The sequence below is a fragment of the Glycine soja genome, chromosome 20, assembly GCF_004193775.1.
Source record: "Glycine soja cultivar W05 chromosome 20, ASM419377v2, whole genome shotgun sequence".
NCBI lineage: Eukaryota > Viridiplantae > Streptophyta > Magnoliopsida > Fabales > Fabaceae > Glycine > Glycine soja.
The window spans coordinates 37,191,694-37,206,651 of record NC_041021.1 but is presented as its reverse complement, the minus strand read 5'-3'; the positions used below and the strand labels follow the sequence as shown (position 1 = coordinate 37,206,651).

Below are 14,958 nucleotides of genomic sequence, written 5' to 3'. Positions count from 1 at the left end.
AGGGGTAATTTGGGAATTTTGGAAAATTATGGGTGCACAAATGAATTCTCCAAAGCCATTCCATATTTGGGCTACAAACCCAACTTGTTTTATTAGGACTATTGCTTCTTTGACTTCTCATGCTTCTTGTACTTCCTTCTTCCTTTTCATTTTGGAATGTAAAATTAAATTCTCGAATGCACTTTCTCTTTTGCTTTCGAAAGGTTAAGAAACATTTTTGGAAAGAATCTAAGAAGCAACGTGAGAGTGCAGGAAATAATAGTCTTTTATTACTCACCATAAATATTTATAGTACAGTCTGATTCAATTATTTTTAAAAATCAAAATCAAATATAAAATTAACATGCAGTTTGATTTGATTCATTTTAAATACAATCTCAAATATCAACCAAATCAAATTGATCATTTGTGGTTTGATTTAATTCAGTTTAAATATAATACCAAGCCTAAACCAAATGAAATTGATCTTTTGAGGTTAGGTTTGTTTTAGTTTCATAGTTTTATTAATTTAATACGATATAAAATCCAATTGCCTAGGGGTTGTAATAAAGGCTCTACAGTTATTTTTCTTTTTTTATGAAGAAAGGCTCTACAATTATGAACTAGTTGCTTTGAAACAATTATGATAGTTTTAAAAAATAGGAAAAGTATTGAGTTCTTTTTATTTTGATTTTTTTAATGAAAATTATGTGTTAGATGAGTTCTCCTGCTCCTGCCACTGCCATGTGTGACACTTACACGCCCAGGTGCCTCACGTAGCCACTCCTTGAGCTTCCTTTGGTTGCAAATGCAATGCAATAACACGCATCATAAAGTGTCAACACTTGTGTTCCATCGGTTTTCTTGGCATTCTCACATGTGACATGTTGATCCAACTTGATTTTTTTTGTACTCTACCGATTACCCCCTTCTTACTGCTCTCTGATGTCAGCTAAAATACCAAGTGAATTTGAAGCCATGTTCACATACTTATTATGTGGCATCACACTCGCATTCCATGTGTACGTGATTTAGCCTCCCCAACTTCTTTTCAAAAATACCTGCTACTAATATTTGATTATTTATTCTGATAAGCCATCAACCGAAAAAAAAAATGTTAAATTTAATGTTAGCAAATTTAAATTTCTTGTGATAAACGATTATTACCTCCTACTATATAGGTCATAAGTAGTGCATCACCCGTGGTGTATGCTTTAGATATCAGGGGAATGAACGTCAATCTTGTTCCTGTCTACAAATTTCCACCTTTTCTACTTTTCTTAAAATCTACTATTGACTAATTTATATTTTTATGATGACGAGAAATCATAATTTTTTTTTTGTGAGAGAGAAATAATAAAGATAATTCAATCAAAATCACTCTTTGCGTAAAAGGAATCATACCATATTTAAAGATATGCCGTCCGCTACAAGATTACATTGCAGAAAAGGATAGAAAACAAGGCTCCAAATATGACATATTTATCTCTCTTAAGTTATAACACTACGCCAGCCCCAGCCCGCATGGGAAATGACTTTTATTTTTTTGAAAGGGCATGGAAATGACCTGTTCATATAATTTTCCTTTCTACATAAAAAAATCACTACACGAGCACTGCATTCAAGCAAGTCTCTATCTTTGGAGGCTCTCCCCTGACTAATTCAATTAATCTTTTTGCCACTGAGATTTCATCCACTCGATTTGTAAACCCCATAAACTTTATCCGTTTTAGATGCTCCAATTTTGTACTATATTTAGTTGCTTGCGTTAAACATGAATTGGACCGTGGAGCCGAATAACTTGTAGAATCATTCTGCACCCATTCGGTGATAAAAAATAAAATAAAAAGTTAGAAATTAAAGTTTAGAAACTATATAAAAACAAGAGCATCAATTACTTCCAAGCATGAAATTAACCTACCGTCACAAAAAGTTGCTCCAAAGCAGGGCATAATTTCAAAAAGGAGACTAAGGCTTCCATGCTATTTTCACCCCTATGGTTGTGAATCCACCATAACTCTCTTATTTTATAGAATATGAAGTTCCCACTTGGAGAAATCGATGGCCATATCAATGCCTGCAAGAAAAACCCTTCTGTAGTTAGTAAAATTGTGTATAACAAAAAATGAGACATTCTAAATTCAAGTCACTACCAATATATATATATATATATATATATATATATATATAGTAAACAGTGCATGCATTCACATTTACATTATAATTTTTCATTGTTGATAAGTTATTATAATCTCTTGTTGTCAGTGCATAAAAATTAAGCTCAAATTATAAATTGGCCAGGTATATAATTGCATTGAATCAGCAATAGAAGATGGGAAATTATAGAGAGAACATACCTGAAAAGTCCACTCACATAAAGTGAGAGCTTCACAATTCTTTATTGTCAACAGTGTTTGGTTGAAATCTTGAGCCTTGAAGTCAGCACAGCTTGGTCCAAGTCTGAAATCAAGCATGGCATGGCTGAGGTTGAAATGGGATTCTGGCCAAATCTTTGGAAGAGGTCCATGAAGTCTGAACCTTTTAAGCTTAGAAGTTCTAAGATGGAGAGACTTCAACTGGGGGCAATCTAATATGGTTAACTTGTGAAGCTTTGATTCAGACTCAATGAACAAAGACTGCAACCCAGTGCACTCAACAATCATCAACTTCTCAAGATGCTCCAAATTTGAAACGATGGAGGAAACCAACTCACTAGTCAAATGGCTCACTGATTTCAAATAAAGCGTTTTGACTAAGAAAGTGGGGGGAACAGTGTTGAGATCTTTGTTGAACATGAACTTCAGTTCATATTGCTTTTTGAGGTCTTTGTTCCCACCACCAGGGAAATCAAGAAGAAGCTTACTGTTAGTTGCAATGGATGCAAAGAGTGCAGTGTCTTGATCGGCAAAGTGAAATTGAAGTTTGCGGGGATGTTTTAATGGATCTAGCTCTTCAAAACGAGACAGAAAACCAGCAACAACACCAGTTATGTCTTGTGTGGTTCCATGTCTGACAAGGACTTGGTTCCATAGGTCTCTCCACCTAGTAGATATGAGGCTGGTTTCTAGTGCTGATTCATTTGGCAGAAAAGAAACTATGCAGCTTAGAACTTCATCTGGCAAATTGCTAAACAGATCCTCCATTGGAGAGTCTCTAATTAATGTTTCTATAGTGGATGAGAATGGATCTTGAAAGAGAAGGGTATGTGGTTTTATATATAATTATAAGATTTGAAGACTCGGAATTGATGTGGCTATCACAGCTATGAATTAAGGGGATATTTTTTTCTTAACCTTCATCAGAGGAAAGAGTTAGACTCTGACTAATTCAGAAGTCTGACAAAAAATCACATATATATATATATATATATATATATATATATATATATATATATATATATATATATATATGATTGTCTTATCTTGGCGTTTATTTTTCATGTTGAATTCAATTCTAAGGACCAACTCTATGCGTTTGACGTTATTTACTATTTCAATATCGTATCTTATGAGACTGAATAGGTTTGAACATGATATTATAATGGCGCGTCTATGTCTATGATAGTGTGGGTGTGGGTATTCCACAACCTGACATAATGCTTATTTTATTTTCAAAGTCAATGATCTTCAAGAGGGAAGGTAAAATAACACAACTGAAAATGAACTCTGTCAATCCGTTTAGATTATATTGAACAAACATGTCCATATTGATAAAGGGAATTCTAAAAAATTAAAACTAAAAAATAAAAAATTTCATTCTTTCGTTTGACATCTAAAAGTTTCATTCATTCAGTTTTTCACTGCTTAATATAGAGAGCATCATATTACATCCGTAGATAAGGGAGAAAAACATTCTAGAAATCACTATTTGTAAGGGGTTCTTGACCATCGTCACCGATAAAGATATTATCATAGAGAATGGCAGCAGCAGCTGAACCAATGAATGGGCCAAGCCAATAGACCCAGTGATGAGTCCATGACCAGCTAACCACAGCTGGCCCAAAAGACACTGCTGGGTCCATGGATGCTCCATCAAAAGCCCCACCAACCAAGATGTTGGCACCCACTATGGACCCAATTGCTATTGGGGCAATAACACCCACATTCCGGGAATTGCTTGGGGCACCCAGCATTTTTTCTGGGGCACCCAACAATTTATCAAAATACCGAAAATACCCATATAGGTATTTTTGGTTATAAATAGTAAGTTGAGTTTTTCATTTCTGTAGTGTTATTTTTTTTTGCAAAATTTCCGTCACTCAGTGTAAGTTGCTTTCGTTAAGGGCGGTTTAAAAGCGTATTTGATCTTCGGTGGTGTACGTGCGTTTGTGAGGAGTATACAGTGAATTTTGGTCGGTTTTTGATATCAGAAAAGGAGAGGTAAGCAAAAAAAAATGATATGCACATACGAATTAGCGATCCATATGATCCATACGGATTGCTGATCCATACGGATTGCTGATCTGTAGGTACATAAATTTTTTTAAAAATTGTGAATATTTTAAAAATAATTTTTTTGTAATAACAAAAATTCGTAAATAAAAAAAATTTAGCACTGATAAAAATATGAATTTTGTGATATTGTGGTATAAACAAATGTATTTAGTAATTAGATTGTTAAAAATATTATAATATATATAAACTTTTTTAAAATTAGATTGCTTAAATTTTAATTTAGTGATTAATTAAAAATAATTTAATTCAAAAATATGACCAAATTAATTATTAAAAGATATTGTTTGTAGCTAACTGGTAACTAACAAAGGGATAATATTAGACATTATAAAACAACTATTATATATAAGAACATGATTGCAAAAAATTTATGATCAACACATGATAAAACAACTATTATATAACTAACAAAGGGATAATGTTCATAAGTCATAATAATGTTCCTAATAATTAAAATATTCAATGTTCCAAGTCATAATAATGTTCATAAACATGGCCAAAATAACACATGGTTAACAGCCGGATCAATGAATTCAAAGACAATTTCCATGCTAGCTTTCAAGGATAGAGTTTCACAAAAATATTTTCATCCAGCTCCAATTTTAAGTGTCTTTCTCCAATGATTGAACATAAGTCGACATTCTGCAACGTCCTCCAAATACAAATGAGTCCAGCCTTTGTCTTTAAGAAAATAATACATGGTACTTGGAACGTTTTGATATTAAGAAGAATGTTATGTCAACAATTTATGAAATTTAAAACTTGAAAGATAAACAATTACTGAGAACTAAATTAGAAAGTTGCTTACCAGACTGCTGCAGGTAACGGAGTAAGATACACCTTGAAAGTGACAGAATTTGACACTTGATGATATAATGAGTGTCACCTTGGGAATGATTTTGGCCGGCTATTACTCTTGAATATGGTGAGAAAGAATACACTCTTACTATAATGAGTTAACGATATTTGATGATCTCCGGTCAGGTGATAAAAATCTCTTAGTGCTGTCCACCCTGCTATAATGGCTGGTTTGTCCAAATCTTGGTTGTAGACAACGGTATGGAAATTTCCATTCTTGCCAATGAAATGCCATAAGTGGTCAAGTACGTCTTTTCACCTCACAGTAAATGACATACTAACTTCACCCGTAAATCTACATTTGATATAACAAAATAAGGTTGGTTAGTTACACAAAATAACATAATAATGATATGTTAATTAAATAAAAATGAAGATGACCTAGTCCTTGGTGTTAACGGTGTTTAAGATAGTATTTGGTGGAACCACGACCTTCAGCATGATCTTGGCCATTTCGCTGCATTGTCTGTGCTTTTCATTTGTTAATTTTGACATAATTAACATTCAAGCATGATATAACAAAATTGGCATTCAAACATAATTAACATTTAAGCTAACTACAAACATGTCACATATGTAAATAAACGTATCAATATGAAAGGTAAACATTCTTACTAGGTAGAGTCACAAGAACCATATCTAGTTCCTCGTTGAGGGTGCTTAACCGTGATGGCAGTGGAACAGAGCCTGACAATCTGAAATATATTTGAAATTTTGGTCAGCAATCTGAAAGGTCCGTAAGGTGTCTATACTATATTATTTTCAATTCTTAAAAATTACAAAAAATCATACGAATCATTGATCCATATGATTCATACACTAAAAAATAACTAAAAATTAAAAGAAATCATATGACACTAATTTTTTTTAACAAAATCACTAAAAATAAAAAAAAACTAAAAGAATAACTACAAATTTTTTTAACAAACATAACACTATTTAAATTTTTTTTTAAAAAAAACCATACTGGCCAAAACACTAATTAAATTTTAATAAAATACAACAATTTTTTTTACCATACATAATGACATTTAAAAAATTTTAAAAATAAGTCACAACAATTTTTAAAAAAATAATTTTAAACTTAATTTTTAGATTATTATTTTTAATTAATAATTTTTTTAAAAAAATCTCATACGGATCATTGATCCGTTTGGTAGTACAAATTTAAAAAATAACTCATGAATTTTTCTAAAAATATTGCAACAATTTTTTTTTTAAAAAAATATCATACGGATTACTGATCTGTATGTAAAAATTGTAAAAGAATTTCATTTTTTTATATTGAATTAATAAAAAAAATTAAAAATACCATACGGATCAGTACCACAACACAAAATAAACTTTTTAAAAAACATTAACAAAAATTTACCAACAATAAAAACAATAATTATTTTTAATAATAACTAATTCTTTTTACCAAAAATAAAAGGAAAAAAATTAAAAATAATTTTAAAAAGTAAATAAAACCTATATGGATTGGTAATCCATATGGGTCATACGGATTGGTAATCCGTATGTACCATATGGATTACTGATCCGTATGACCCATACAAATTGATGATATGTATGGATTTTTTCTGGCAACAGGCCATTTTTTCCTGCAAAGTTTTTAAAAAAAAAAACCAACAACAACAAACACCAAAAACCAATAACATAGAACAATACAATCATGCAACAACATCATAATAGCAAATAATCATTCAACACAGAGGAAAAACTGCTATAAAGGAGAAGGGACCACTTACCTCGAAGAAGACTATCCAACCAAGGAGAAGAAGAACTGCTACGAAGACCAACCCGAACCACAGAGGAAGATGAAGGATGCGTGGCAGAGGAAGAACCACGAACACCAACCATGAACAAAAACAGTGACAGGAAGAAGCAGTGTCGTAGGAAGAGGAAGAGGAAGAAGAAGCGTCATAGGAAGAGAAAGAAGAATGAAGAAGCGTTGTACTGTTGTTGTGTTTATATTATTATGGTGAAGGACATTTTTGTCATTTCACCCTAAGTGTTGGGTGCCCCAATAAAAATGTTGGGTGCACCAAGTAACGGCCACACATTTTCTTTCTTTGGGTCCACTCCTGTGGCATAGACTGTGTATACCAAACCAAAAGTCATCACAATCTCAAAAATTAGTGCATTCCACACTGACACACCAGAAGACAACGACAGATGTTTCCTGTCCAACACAAATAAAGTTAGGATCAAATTCAATCCTGAGATGGATATTGGAGATCATTTGCACCCGTCATTTTTAAAACAATTATATATAAATACAATAATTTTGTATATTTTATTCCCTTTAATTTTGTATATTTAAACTTCTGTTCTTAGTTTTTTACTCATTTCATGATAATAATTATTAATTTTTATTTTTTAAATTAATTATCCTCTGACTTAGGCTCATCCGTTACATATTGATATGATATGAGTGTTTAAAGCTTAAGAATGGATGGTTTACCATTCCACCACTAGAAAAATTGAGAAGAATGCAAGCAACAACTGAACCCACCAAATGTGCAATCCAATAGAAAATACTTCTCAAGAGGGTTATGTTTCCTCCTATGAAAGCACCAAATGTGACTGCAGGGTTGATATGACCCCCATAAATGTTCGCTCCCACAGCAACCGCCACAAAAGCCCATATGCATGAGACAATGATGCAACTAAAAGACCACCAGGAGTTGCAGGTCCATTGCCTATAAGTTTGCCTGCCACAGTACCCAACAACTTGTCACCAAACATGCCATAGCATCCTAAAATTCTCAGTGCTAGGCATCAAAGAAAAATAACAATAGAGCCTATAAGGAAAAATCATTTTTAGTATGACTTTTAAAGTTTTTTTAATATGTTTTGAATATAAAATATTTATCGATTTTGTCGATAATTAATTTTTTTGGAGAACTTGATTTATCATTTTTGATAGAATTTTTTCCTCTCAATCATATATTTTCCATCTAAAAGACTTAACTTCAAACTTAAGAAAATCAGCAACATTCGGATCAACAACTTATTTATTAAAAGTAATTATTATGAAAGTCAAAGAAATAACACTTATTATTTATCCATAAAAATTACAATATAAAAGTCATTTCATTCAATAACAATAAATAGATGTGTTTTATAAAAAAAAATTAATTATCTATTTAGTCCATATAATTTTCAAATTTATTCTTTTTAGTCCCTATAATTAATAAGTTGATTTTTTTAGTCTCTGAGATTTAATAAGTGGATACTTTAGTCCTGAAAAATCCACTTATTAACCATAGAAATTAAAAGGAATAAGTTTAAAAACTATAAAAATTAAATGAATAATTAAAAAAACAATAAATAGATATGGAAAGAGAGGAAAAAACACTTTAGGCTCATGTTGAAAATGGTAAGTATTGTTAGTTGTGCTAACTGATTTTTTAACTTATATTGGGACAAAAATAAATCTCTTAAGTTCTAAAACACTTAAAAAACGAGTAAATGGAATTATGCAGGGTACTCACTATAGGCCATGCCAGAGCCTTGTCCTGCAAAGACAAAAATGAGCATAGAGAAGAGCTCTGCAAATGCTGCTCTGATTGCAGCAGGATTGCTAGCCTCTCTAGGCGACACAATTGCAATTCTATCGACTGCCATTAGCTAAGGAATCAGAATCTACAGAAACAGAAGACTGTGTGCTTGTTTGTTTTCTGGTTTGGTTAAGAGTTACGACTTAGGAGTGAGCATAAAATTGTGAGAGCTTTGTTTGCTCTTCAAATAACAAAATTAACGGCTAAGGAAACGGTCCAGATCCAATTGTTACCCGGTAATACTCTGTACATGTTGTGCTAGCCTGCAGTTAAGGAATACGGAAGGAAGGGATCTTCATGGAGTCACTTATTTGTGATTTGATTGCTATAATTGGCACTAGTTTTGCCACATTTGTGGCTGTGATTTGATGCTGATCTAACTGCATGGTAGATCAAATCAATGGATTAATTAATTAGTACAATTTATCTTCTTCATAATCTATGTGCATGTATAATTGGTCCCCTCGGTCATGGCCTGATTCAAATTGACAATGAAACTTAACAATAGAGATAAATTGAACGGGTTACAATATTAGGAGTAAATTGTTAATTTAGTCATCAATTAGAATGCCATTAGGACGGAGGTATGGATTTATTGTTCAAGTCAGCCAATAAGTAAATTGTTGTTTTTTTTATTAACAACAATCATAATCATTCAGTTCAAAATTTAATCACATATAAAGCTCTTCATTTCTCTCCAATAATATATTCTAGGATAATCGAACATATATCATTTCCCATAAAATTAGGATATAATAACAACTAAATTACACACATTAGATATTATATCTTTTTTATCATTAGCCTGAATCACCACTTAAATCTATTATCAATATTTGAATTCAACCCACTTTAATAACTTGAGCTGGTTTAGTATGACTACAACACCCTATTGCACATGTCCACGTAGACACGTAGTTTCAACTTTCAAGCACCAAGCTACCATTAAGTTATCAAAAGTTCATACTTAATACATTATTTTTTCACCATTATTATTATTATCATTGATTTTCTGGTATTTATATTTTTTTTAAAAAAATTAATTCAGCCCAATTTGTTTCTTTTAAAGGACTTGGGCTGGAATACTTTTGAAACAACCTTGTTCAGAACCATTTCTGGGCCAGCCCACTCCCCCTCAACTCAGATTGTGGAATAGCATTATCCCAACTCAGAAACAAATATTGAAGGTTTCATTGTGATATGACCACATGCTCCTAGCCACATCAAAAGGCCTAAATTCTATTATCCAGCAAACACTATCTCAATAGTGAAGCTCTAAACCACTGCCAAGTATGGTAGTTTCTTCGTGCTCTTTGAGCTGGATTTCACCTTGCTTATCCCATAAGGTGTGCGTGTTGATCATTTTTTTTCTTTCTTTATTTCATTCAGACACTGTTCTTTATACACACACAGCTCAGGTACACGTACTCTACTTTGTATTGTTTCAGCTAAACTTGCCACATACAAATTGTTTGCCTCGCAACATTGCAACTTCATCTTCCAACACTGTCTTTTGTGCATTGGACACAACCCCCAGCGGAGAAAGTAAGAACTTAAGACTGAATTTCCTTGTGCAAAAGTGCTTGAAAATGTGTTCATTTGAAACACAGCAAAATTAATGATAATCAAGATTCAGGGATCAATTTCCCTTCAAAACAAGTATTTCAATGTCTGTGCTAGTTAAGAATCACGACTCAGAAGTATCTATCTTTAATTCTTTATTAAATCTTCATAAGAAATTCCTCTCTGCTGAGTTCACTGTGCATTTGGAAAATTAAATCATTTCCTAGTTATGATTTAGGTGAAAAATGAGAATAGGATGATAAACAAAGTTATCTTGCCTGGTACTGGATTTTGCAAGAATTTATCTCATCTCCTTTATGATTTTCAGGTCATTGCCGGAGAAGACCGCTACTGTTAGGCATTGGAGCATTAACTGCAAATTTACAACCAACAAATTTGGTCTTTGCTCAAGGTATTCATGTATGCTGATGTGGTCATATTTTTTGTGTTATTAAGTTTCACTTCACAAAAAGGATCCTTGTTCGTATGTAAAACTGAGAGACTAGTCATGATCTTCTGAAATTTTGGAATTCCATTACTCTTGGTCGTGTAGAAAAACCAGACAGATACCGAGCTTTTGTGGACTATGAAGATGGGTATTCTTACGTATATCCCATTGATTGGAAGGTAAGAAATAAGAATCATATTAATCTCACAGAAATTCTAGTTACAACCATAAAATTTCCTAGATGTTTGAATGTATCTCCCCCTAGGAATTTGACTTCAGGGCTCATGATTCTGCATTCAAAGACAGATATCTACAGTTACAGAATGTACGGGTGAGATTTATACCAACCGAGAAGAAAGACATCCGAGATTTGGGTCCTATGGAAGAGGTGATGCTGCAAAATTGTGTCCTAATGTTCTATAAGTCTAATTTATACTTAACCAGTTTGTATCTTAAGCAGGTTATATACGATTTGGTGAAACATAGATACGCAGCACCAAACCAAAGACCAACAATAAATGACATGCAGGAGGTTTCTTTTCACTTTATTTCTTCCTCGATGTTTTTTTCTATGAAATATATATCTTTGAATTCTGAATATATACTTACAACTATTTTTGAATTCTGAATGCAGAAAACCATAGATGGAAAACATTACTATACCTTTGAATATATACTTACATCACCAAATTATTCTAGTGCCTCCTTTGCAACAATTGCTATAGGAAATGGTTAAGTAACCAACCCACTACCCTCTCCTATCTCAATGTGTCAGTTGCCTTTATAAAATGTTCTGTCATGGTCCCAATTCTACCTAACGACGTGTGCTTTTCACAGGAAGGTACTACACGTTAATTGTTGGAGCCAATGAAAGGCGATGGAAAAGATTTCGAGATCAGCTTAAAGTGGTAGCAGACTCCTTTAGGCTTCTTGACATCTGAAATGTCACGGGACAATGCAAAACATGTTTTAATTTGCCTACAGATCAAGTTTGAAATATTCGTATATCAGAGCAAAATAAGTTTTTACAAGTGAATGATATCTTCTACTATACCAATAGAACTCTCTTTTGTACATCGCATGCAAAGTGACTTTGTCTGTCATTTGTGGTGCAAACTCAATTCGTTGTTCCTCGTCTACTCTTACATTGTTCCACTGCTACTCCTTTATGGAGTATCTCGGTTGGGAATTTTTAGAAGGCTTTAATAAAAGATATTAATAAAACAAAAGATTTAAAATTTTGTAACCAACTTGCAAATATTGAAAGAGTATATTGGTCAAACAAGCCTTTTGCAAGACAGTACACATGTCACAATAATATTGATCATTCTACATGTACCAAAACATGTTTTACATAACATAACATGTAAACAAGGAAAAGCATAATTATTATATTGCGGCTTAGAATTCTGTGGGCTTGTTTGTATAGGCAGATGAAAATGAGGACTGAGGAGTAGTGGCTGAAACTGGCAAGTTCAATTACGCCGAACCATCTGCATCCCAGAATTGTGACAATTGTCCAGCATAGTTGGGTAGCAAAGGCCCACTGTGTTGAAATACAGAAAACCAGAAAGCCCAAACCCAGAAACCGCCAATAGATTCAGCACACAATCCATTGAATGCTCGATGTAAAGCCACCTTAGGATAAGGACACGTGGGAAAATTAAAAAAAAGAAGAAGAAATTATATAAATAGACACATATGTCACATATTCACATATGATATGAGTCACTCTTCTTAGTTATACTTATCCTTTCCTGAACCTTCTTGTGATCTCAAAGCTTAACGAATCAATCAACCGCTGACATGGCAGAAGAAGAAGAAGAACGCAGGATCCTGGTGGCCGTGGATGAAGGCGAGGAGAGCATGTATGCTCTCTCATGGTGCCTCAAGAACCTTTCTTTTCAAAATTCCAAAGACACCCTTATTCTCCTATACGTCAAGCCCCCTCGAGTCACTTATTCAGCCTTCGATGGCACAGGTATAGTTATAGGACTAACAAAAAATAAGCTTAGCTAGCTAGTTAGCTTGGTGTTATTTTGATTAATCAATTATGTGTTGTTGTGTGGTGTTTCTTAATTTTTCAGGATATTTTTTTGCCTCTGACATAACGGCTACCATGGAGAGGTATAGCCAACAAGTTGCCGATTGCGTCTTGGAGAAAGCCATGAAATTGTGTAAAAATATTGAAAATGTACGTACCTATACCTACATTATCAATTAATTACTATAATCTTAATTTAGTTACATTACATATATGATGTATGTCCTCTCTCTTTTTTTTTTGCTCTGTTGAGTTTCTGAATATTGTCAACGGGTGGTGTGGTTAATTAAGGTGGAGACGAGGGTAGAGAATGGCGATCCAAGGGATGTGATTTGTCAGATGGTTCAAAAGTTGGGTGCTGATGTCTTAGTCATGGGAAGCCATGGTTATGGTCTCATCAAGAGGTGAGTGATGAGTCAACATACCCTTTTAATTAAATCAAGTAAGTGTTTAACTTCTCTATATGTAAATTGTAGTTTTAATTAATAAACTTTTGGATGTTGAATGGCAGGGCTTTCCTTGGAAGCGTCAGCAATCACTGTGCACAGAACGTGAAGTGCCCGGTTTTGATTGTGAAGAAGCCAAAACCAACCGCCGGAGAAACATAATAATAATAATACGAATCTAGTATTTACCAGCTTTGTTTTTATGTAAATAAATAAATAGACAAAAAAACAGTTTGCTTTTGTCGCCTATGTGTCATTTGGGTTGCGTGTGTTTTGTTCCTTTCACCTCACAAAATATTAAACCTTAAAGGGTAAAGGGAAGACCAGGATGCATGCCCTTTTGATTTTGACTTTATTATTTTCTATTCAAAAGTTTCCTATTCGTTTGTTACTTTTTATAACTAGACATAGACATGTGTGATGCACACGTTTATAAATAATTTAAAAAATATTTAAATAAATAATTTGATTGATAAATAAAAATTAAAATATAATTATTAATGATATTTTATATCATTGATGGTTAAATGAGTTTAAAAAAATTATGTATAAATTAAGATAATTTATATTTATTCATATATTTATAAGGAAATATTTTAAAATTGGAGTATGACTACTCAATTATATTTGAGTAACGTGAAAGTAAAAGTAAGTGTTATATATAAATGTTATAAGAGTAATATAAGAATAAAGTGAAATTGACATAATAAAACACGTAATGTGAAATATATATAATGAAAGGAAAATAATCTACCATAATATTAAAATACATAAAAATTATGTTAATAAAACTCTAAAAATTGTTTGTTTAAATAGACTTTTTGTATTTATTTCCTTTTGCTAGGGACCTGGTGTTGAATTTGTTTTCTTTGGTGTGCTTCTTTTTAAACTTTGAAGTATGATTGGCTCTTTATTAAAGGATGTTAGAACAGTTTGTTTATTCGTCTTTCTCCTTAATGGACTTTCGAAGATTGAATAAAATTCATTTGATGATGAAGATGCATCTTTTGACTTCTTGGATGCTTGTAGCTTGGAGCTTTTGCTTATAACAGATTTTTTTTCCCACATTTTTCTTTAATGGACTTTCTTTTTCTTTTGATGATGAAGATGCATCTTTTGACTTGGATAGTTATAGCTTTGGACTTTGAGTTGTGTCATCTTCTTTATTTGCCTTTTTTCTTAAATGAGTTTGTGAGATTTCATAAAATTCTTCATCAGATGATAAATATGCACATTTTGACTTGTCGGAAGAGGCAAAGTTGTGTTGCTACATTTGAACCTATTATTAGAATTTATGAAATTAAGGAGGTGAAATGAAATTTCATGAAGCAACATATATAATAAGTATGCTTATACATTAACAAATATGGAGATAAATAAATTAACAAAAATATATAATGACTTTATTTGTTAAAATTAGTGTATTTTAAGTTTCTGGGTGATACCTAATCGAGACTATTGTCCTCCAAGACAAAGGCGACATTAAAGGTTTGTTATTACATTAGCTAAAATTTCATTTTTGATGATCTACCGTGTTTATACTCACTTTTATTATGATTCAGGGTAATCTTACCAAGGGATAGAAAGTATAGGGATCGATCAT

The 14,958-nt window shown here is 32.5% G+C and overlaps 3 protein-coding genes and 1 pseudogene across 4 annotated transcripts; 2 read left to right on the top strand and 2 right to left on the bottom strand.

The window, feature by feature from the left end:
• Positions 1-1,345: 1,345 nt before the first annotated feature.
• On the bottom strand, positions 1,346-3,306 carry LOC114402465 (F-box protein At2g39490). The gene is made up of 3 exons (XM_028365039.1): positions 2,337-3,306; positions 1,901-2,056; positions 1,346-1,793 (listed from the first exon to the last, which is right to left on the bottom strand). The coding sequence occupies exons 1-3, from the start codon at positions 3,120-3,122 to the stop codon at positions 1,584-1,586; spliced, it is 1,152 nt and encodes a 383-aa protein (XP_028220840.1). The 5' UTR covers positions 3,123-3,306; the 3' UTR covers positions 1,346-1,583.
• Positions 3,307-3,832: 526 nt separating this feature from the next.
• Positions 3,833-8,921, bottom strand: LOC114401561 (annotated as a pseudogene).
• A 1,136-nt stretch (positions 8,922-10,057) lies between these two features.
• LOC114401348 (photosynthetic NDH subunit of lumenal location 1, chloroplastic) lies at positions 10,058-12,094 on the top strand. Of its 2 annotated transcripts, none has more exons than XM_028363854.1 (8): positions 10,058-10,200; positions 10,303-10,399; positions 10,746-10,829; positions 10,971-11,044; positions 11,131-11,253; positions 11,326-11,397; positions 11,500-11,596; positions 11,703-12,094. In XM_028363854.1, exons 1-8 carry the CDS (start codon positions 10,147-10,149, stop codon positions 11,804-11,806), a joined length of 705 nt encoding a protein of 234 aa, XP_028219655.1. In that variant the 5' UTR covers positions 10,058-10,146; the 3' UTR covers positions 11,807-12,094. The 2 variants fall into 2 exon arrangements, with proteins under 2 accessions (XP_028219655.1, XP_028219657.1); XM_028363856.1 differs by having other exon boundaries at positions 11,500-11,601; positions 11,703-11,819.
• A 171-nt stretch (positions 12,095-12,265) lies between these two features.
• Positions 12,266-13,703, top strand: LOC114401349 (universal stress protein A-like protein). Its single transcript, XM_028363857.1, has 4 exons — positions 12,266-12,846; positions 12,953-13,059; positions 13,201-13,313; positions 13,421-13,703. The coding sequence occupies exons 1-4, from the start codon at positions 12,672-12,674 to the stop codon at positions 13,515-13,517; spliced, it is 492 nt and encodes a 163-aa protein (XP_028219658.1). The 5' UTR covers positions 12,266-12,671; the 3' UTR covers positions 13,518-13,703.
• Positions 13,704-14,958: the final 1,255 nt, after the last annotated feature.

Excerpts from the sequence above, each read along its gene's own strand:
- LOC114401348 (XM_028363854.1), top strand. The coding sequence starts at position 10,147 with ATGGTAGTTTCTTCGTGCTCTTTGAGCTGGATTTCACCTTGCTTATCC. Across the intron at positions 11,398-11,499 it reads CAATAAATGACATGCAGGAG|AAAACCATAGATGGAAAACA; the intron begins GTTTCTTTTCAC and ends TTCTGAATGCAG. Across the intron at positions 11,597-11,702 it reads AACAATTGCTATAGGAAATG|GAAGGTACTACACGTTAATT; the intron begins GTTAAGTAACCA and ends TGCTTTTCACAG.
- LOC114401349 (XM_028363857.1), top strand. The coding sequence starts at position 12,672 with ATGGCAGAAGAAGAAGAAGAACGCAGGATCCTGGTGGCCGTGGATGAA. Across the intron at positions 12,847-12,952 it reads TTCAGCCTTCGATGGCACAG|GATATTTTTTTGCCTCTGAC; the intron begins GTATAGTTATAG and ends TTAATTTTTCAG. Across the intron at positions 13,314-13,420 it reads GGTTATGGTCTCATCAAGAG|GGCTTTCCTTGGAAGCGTCA; the intron begins GTGAGTGATGAG and ends GTTGAATGGCAG.
- LOC114402465 (XM_028365039.1), bottom strand. The coding sequence starts at position 3,122 with ATGGAGGATCTGTTTAGCAATTTGCCAGATGAAGTTCTAAGCTGCATA. Across the intron at positions 2,057-2,336 it reads TATGTGAGTGGACTTTTCAG|GCATTGATATGGCCATCGAT; the intron begins GTATGTTCTCTC and ends TTTTTCTTGCAG. Across the intron at positions 1,794-1,900 it reads TGGAGCAACTTTTTGTGACG|AATGATTCTACAAGTTATTC; the intron begins GTAGGTTAATTT and ends GAATGGGTGCAG.